This window comes from Cebus imitator, unplaced genomic scaffold (genome assembly GCF_001604975.1).
Source record: "Cebus imitator isolate Cc_AM_T3 unplaced genomic scaffold, Cebus_imitator-1.0 Scaffold449, whole genome shotgun sequence".
Taxonomy (NCBI): Eukaryota; Metazoa; Chordata; class Mammalia; order Primates; family Cebidae; genus Cebus; species Cebus imitator.
This window is the reverse complement of record NW_016107764.1, coordinates 1,586,411-1,592,385: the sequence shown is the minus strand read 5'-3', so window position 1 is coordinate 1,592,385 and position 5,975 is coordinate 1,586,411. Positions and strand designations below refer to the sequence as shown.

Genomic DNA, 5,975 nt, shown 5'->3' with positions numbered 1-5,975 from the left:
CCTGAGAGTGTGAAGTTGGGAAAGGGCAGTGGGGTGGGGGGACCCTGAGGGTGTGAAGCTGGGAGGGGCAGTGGGGTGGGGGGACCCTGAGAGTGTGAAGCTGGGAAGGGCAGTGGGGTGGGGGGACCCTGAGAGTGTGAAGCTGGGAGGGGCAGTGGGGTGGGGGTCCCTGAGAGTGTGAAACTGGGAAGGGGCAGTGGGGCCAGCAGGGTGACCCTGAGCTGAGGAAGGTCCTTCCCCTGAGAAGGATAGAGGCCAGGGAGATGGTGGAGGGGCAGACTGCTGGGCTCAGACCCAGGACGGCCACATATGACCTGGGAGATCCTGGAGGAATCGTCCCTGAGCCTCGGGTCCATGTCTGGGAAGGGGATGAGGGATCTCCCTGCTGGCGGTCTCTGTAGCCATCAGGATCATGTCTGTGGGGTCTCTAGCCCATAAACGCCGGCTGTGTAGTTCTTGTGCGGCTCCCCCAGGCTCCCTGTTCTGTGCCAGGCAGGGCTGTTAGGCAGCCTCCCTGCATGGCCCTGGGGACCCATCCTCTGGGCCAGTTTCCTACAGATCCCAGTCATGACAAAGTCCCCTCCATGTTGCACTTGGAGCCACCCATTTTACAGGGACACACAGCGTCCTGCCTGGGGTGCGAAGGTGCACAGCCTGGCCCAGAGACACTGTCTGTCGTTCTGAAAGGCTCGGGGACACCTCCACCCCACTCTGGCCACACCTGACGCAGGGGGTGGCATGGTGAGAAGTTTCTCTCGCCTCCAGCCCCGACAGCTGCCCACCACGCGCCTCATGGGGGCCCCACACTGCAGTGGGCACCAGGCAGGAGCAGGGAGGCTGGAGCCTCACCCCATGAAGGGCCGGCTGCGGGGGGTGGTCAGGAACCAATAGCCCACCAGGCAGCAGGCAAAGCCAGCCGGCGAAGGGCCGGGTACTCTTCTCCCTGGGGCGCCCCTTGCTAGAAGCCTCAGTTCTTACCTGAGGCTTGCACAGAGGCAGGGTGCGCCCTCCGTGCTCCTCCTGTACTCCCCAGGGTGCTGTCTCCCCCCTGCCCCCCCCAGCTGGCCCCTCACTGTGCCTGCTTCTGTCTGTCCATCTGTCTGCCTGGCTGGGCAGCACTTCCTGATGGAGATCCCCAGGGCCCGTCCTCCAAGGCCCTCAGGAGTCACAGCCAAGCCTGACACGGGGTAACATGCTGCCCTCCCGGCTCCCCACCCCATATGTCAGTTCTGCCAGGGATGGTAGGGATGGCAGGGATGATGGCAGAACTGACATATGGGGTGGGGAGCCGGGAGGCCACCAGGGACAGAAGGCATCCTGAGCACGTATCAGGGTCTGAAGGCCTCTGGCAGACACACGTCCAGGCAGGGGTGGGCAGAGGAACATACCCTGTGCCTCCGCACCCACCACAGTGACTTCAGCCAGTGACTCTGGTGACTCTGTGCTGGCGGAGGAGCGGGACTGCCTGGCCCCCTGAGGGTCCTGGGGCAAAAGGGGAAGGGCCCCTGAGTGCAACAGTACCGGGTGCCACTACCCACCCTGCAGAGCCCAGGCCCCGAGTAGCTGGGTCTGACTTCTGAGTCGCTCCCCAGCAGCCCAGCTCAATGTCCCCATTTCGCGTGCGAGGAAGTGGGAGCCCAGGGCCCACGCTCTGACGTGGCTTCACTCTGCCTGGAGCCGGGGGCCTTCTCTCTCCAAACCATCTGGCCAGTGACGGGTGGCTCGGCCCGCCCCAGGGCTCCCCAGCGATTACTCAGAGACGGCGCCAGCTGACGCTGCCTCTGCTCCATTTTACCCATAAACACGAAGCTCCTCCCTTAAGAACGGAGTGTAGGTTCAGTGACCATGGGACTTAATTAAAGAACTGACCACTGGGCAAGGGGCACGGGGTCCCCCGGTGAAGCCCTGCCGCCTCTGATGCTCTACGAAATCCAGGAGCAGCTTCCTCTCATCCAGACCCGGCAGCAGCCCTGACTCTGCCTTGCCGGGGCCAGGAAAGGGCTGGACAGAACATGGCGCTAAACCCTGCTACCAGCTACTTGCAGCTCTGACCGCTGTGTGCTTGGCACTGGCCGTGCAGCCCCACTGCTGCACGGGAATTCATTCCTTTAACCCATAACCACGCAGATGAGGAAGCAGAGATGCAGACCCAGCCAGCCTCGCCAGAGAGCAGCCTCCGTCCCCACTGCACTGTTTCTGGCCCAGCTTTCAACAAGAGGCCTGTTGGGTCAGGGTCACAGCTTCCAGAATGTTCTGAGCAGTGCGGGTTCGGGGAGCATCGCCCCTTTACCCAAGGCTGCTGGGCTCTAAGTGGCCCCCACAGAGGGGGCGCAGAAGCCAGAGAGTCTCACACCAACAGCAGTGCTGCCTGAGGCCAAGAGCCTGCTCCCCCTCACCCGCTCCCCAGGGCCCCCAAAGACCCTGCCCGCTCCCCCTCACCTGTCCGCAGGGCCCCCAAAGACCCTGCCCATTCCCCCTCACCTGCCCCCAGGGCCCCGCAGACCCTGCCCGCTCCCCCTCACCTGCCCCCAGGGCTCTGAAGACCCTGCCTGCTCCCCCTCACCTGCCCCCAGAGCCCCGCAGACCCTGCCTCCCTCTCCGTGCAGGACATGAGGTTTTCCACGAAGCTGAGCAGCCTGCCCCATCCTCATCCACCACCATTTCCCGACTTGGACGAGAGCGGGACCTGGGCCCCCTGAAATTCTGGAATGAGACACTGGGGAGGGAGTGGGTTGCCCCAGATGTGATGGAGGAGCCTGGTCTGAGGGGAGACACGTCCCCTTGGGCCAGAGGAAGGACCTCGCCCACAGCAGAAGGCTCTCTGAAACCCGCTCCTCCAAGCCGCCACCCCCAGCCCCCCAGGCAGGGGCCTCCTCGGGGCCTCCCAGTGCAGGCTGTGCCCGTGGTGCCGATGGGTCCCAGGCTTCAGGCTCCCCGGGGCCCTGCAGCTTGCCCAGGATGCAGGGCACCCACAGAGCTCCTCCTCTCTCCGCAGCCAGTCCCGGCGGCATCCTGGTCATGAAGTCCTGCTCCCCGACGTGCCCCAACAGCACCGTGTCCTCCGACGGCCGCGCCCTCTCCGTGTCCTGCTGCCAGGGCAGCCAGTGCAACCGCAGTGCAGCCTCGGGCCTGGGGGGCAGCCCCGGGGCCCTGTGGGCCAGCACCGCAGCCAGCCTGCTGTGGGCCCTGCTCCGGGCGCCCTGCTGAGGCCCTGGCCTGGAGTTCTCCGCACAGCCCCTGCAGCCTTGCCAGCTCCCACACACCCCACCCAAGGCAGCAGGGTCCCTGTCTCAGCGGCCACGTCCCTCCCTCCTTGCCCAGGCCACACCTAGCCCCTCCCTGGCCCTGGGGAGAGTAAAGGAGCCCACCCCCGAGGGCTCTGGCCCTGGTGAGGGAGCTCCACCCCTGCCTCAGGGAGTCGCGGGTGGGTGCCCCAGAGAAGATGCCCGCTCCAAGACCCACACCTGCAGGAGACCCTCGGCCCTTTGCTGGGGTCCTGGGAACCCTGGCCAGCCATGAGTGGGAAGAGCCCCCCAGTTCTCTCCAGCACCCTCTACCACTGTTTCAGAGGCCAGGGGCTGAGGGGCTGGAGCTCTGTGCCTGTCAGACCCCTCGGCCTCCTCTTCTGCCCACAGTGGCCCTGGAAGAAAGGACACGGCTCAGGGGTTTGGGCTTGCATCCCTCCAACTCTGTCCTCCCCGCCAGCTGCCCAGCCCCCCATCCCTCCTTCCCTCCCTCTCTCCATCCATCACAAACCTGCCCAGGGCGCCCTTGCAGCAGGTACCCTGACGAGGGACCTGTCTCCAGGCCTCTCACTGGGTGCTCAGTCTGCTGGTCAGTGTCCCCACCCCACGGACCTTCTCAGCCCCATCCAGGTGAACACTGGCCTTTTAAATGGTCCCCTGGCTGCCCACTGTGGGGGTGGAGAGTCACCTTGGGGCTCGGTGTCGGGCACTGGAATTGGGGGTGTCCATTCACTGGGTGTGGAGGGCTCATCCTGGCCCTCCAGGCAGGGACCCCTGCAATGCCCCTTCAGAATAAAGCTGCCAGTTCTGTGTGTTCTCACTCTCAGAGGTGCCTGGTCCAGGGCATGTTCCTCATCCGTAGCCAGCTGCACCTGGGAAAAGGGAAGGCCCTGGCAATTAGAGGTGGGCCCGGGGCGCTTTACAGAGGGGAGGGTAGAATTTTTGGTGCTCAGGCCCAGGTGTGGGAGAAATGCTTCTGGTTTTTTACCTGGGGGTCCTGAGTCCACCCTGAGCCCTGCTCGACCATCAAGGCAGATACACGTGCAGTCAGGGTGTTCAGGGTTGCCTGGTGTCTGCTGGGAGCCCTCTGAGCCCTGGTGCCCCTTGTCCACGCAGCCCTACCAGAGGCCGGGATCCTGTGCACTTGGCCCTCAGCCCTGCAGGGTGCCCCACACCCCCCAGCCCTCTGTCTCCGGTGGGGGGCACAGGACTCTTCCACCACCCTGGACAGGCCTCTCAAGGCCACGTCTCCTCCCAGGGCTGTTCCAGGGTGGCAAGGCCAGAGCCACACCCTGCCCAGCGTGTGGCTATGGGGACAGACGCAGGGCCCTTCCTCAGGAAGCCCCCCAGGTCCTGGCACCCACGGTGCTCTCAGGGTTTCTCTGCTCCCTTGGCATGAGGGGCCCTTCCCTGGCCCAGGGGCCTCCTCTCTCCAGGTCCGGAGTCCTCGCCCCGCTGTTCTGCCCTTTCAAGCTTGGAAGCCAGGAAGAAATGTCTTTTCCTTTCCCCGACTTCTTTATCCCTCGTCTCCCTTCCCCAGGTGACGGGCACAAGCTGCCAGGCCCGGTGAGTGGCAGAGGCCTCCTGCCTGGCAGAGTCAGCTGCCACAGCCCAGGTACCTGAGTCAGTAACCATCCTGCCGGCTGGGAGCCTCCCTCGACGGCTGCGGGAATCTGAGCAGGCAGGTGTGCAGGCCTGATGCCCAGCCTCTCTGCGGCCCTCAGCCTCCACCCTCCACACCTGCCAGGCCTCCACGCAGTGAGCTTGGCAGGATGTTCCCCCAGTCTCCCTGGCCCAGGGCTGCCTCCTCCCACTGGACTCTTGCTCCAGAGAGAAGGTTCCCAGCAGTGCCCTTGGCCTGCCCAGCACTTCCTGGGGCCTCTGGGGCCGCTGCCCCATCTGAGTGCCCCAAACACCCTGATGGCTCCCACCCAACCTGCCACTGGTCTTCTGAGCCGGTGCTGAAGAAGCACTGCTGCAGGGCGTAGTGCCCCCAAACACCCAGCAGCAGGGAGCCGGGGTCCGCGGAGAAGCTCCCGTTGCCTCACCCCGCTTCTTCCCCATCATCGCACCTTGAGCTGCCTGGAGGCCAACAGAGGGCCGAGCCTGTTGAGGGGAGCTAAGCGAACCCCCCAGCAGCCAGGCTGTCAGGATTCCCTCGGACTCCCCGGCACAGCTTCCCACAGGGCCCTGTCTGCTGGGCTCCAGGGATCTGGGGAGGCTGGCGTGGGGTCAGGTGCTCTCAGCTATCCTGAGAGCAAAGCTGGAGTTTTCTTTTCGCAAGGAAGGTGGGAATCCAGACTCCTGCCTGAGGAACCTTCCCAGGAAGCCTGACTCAGGCTCACCACCCAGGGCCGTCCCCACCCTTGCAGGTCCCAACAGAACACAGAACACAGAACACAGTCTCTGCCTGCAGGAGCTCCTGTGTGTAGGAGCCGGGGCATGGCAAGGAGCTGTTCCCACGCAAAGCTGTCCATAGCCCCTCGCCACAGGGGAAGAGCTGGGGCACTGGGGGCTGTGGGCCCCCAACCCCACTCCTGGGTTGGCAAGTGCTCGGCGGGATGCCTGGGTGTTCCTGCTCCCCCACCATTCAGTCACCAGCTCTGGAGGGCACCTCCTCCACACCAGGGATCAGAGTTTTTAGATGCCCCCATGAAAGACTGTCCCTGCCATCGAGGCAGGCGACACTGGGCACAGCAGGCAAAGTGACGAGCTCATGTGGGCTGCAGC

The 5,975-nt window shown here is 64.7% G+C and overlaps 1 protein-coding gene across 1 annotated transcript in view; it reads left to right on the top strand.

Annotated features, from left to right (window-relative positions):
* LOC119468579 (ly6/PLAUR domain-containing protein 2-like) overlaps nt 1-3,588 on the top strand; it is an 8,576-nt gene extending 4,988 nt beyond the window's left edge. The window contains exon 2 of the mRNA XM_037732474.1: nt 2,996-3,588. Coding sequence (XP_037588402.1) covers nt 2,996-3,207 — 212 coding nt within the window. The 3' untranslated portion in view covers nt 3,208-3,588. The remainder of the gene's footprint in view (nt 1-2,995) is intronic.
* The last annotated feature ends 2,387 nt before the right edge of the window (nt 3,589-5,975 follow it).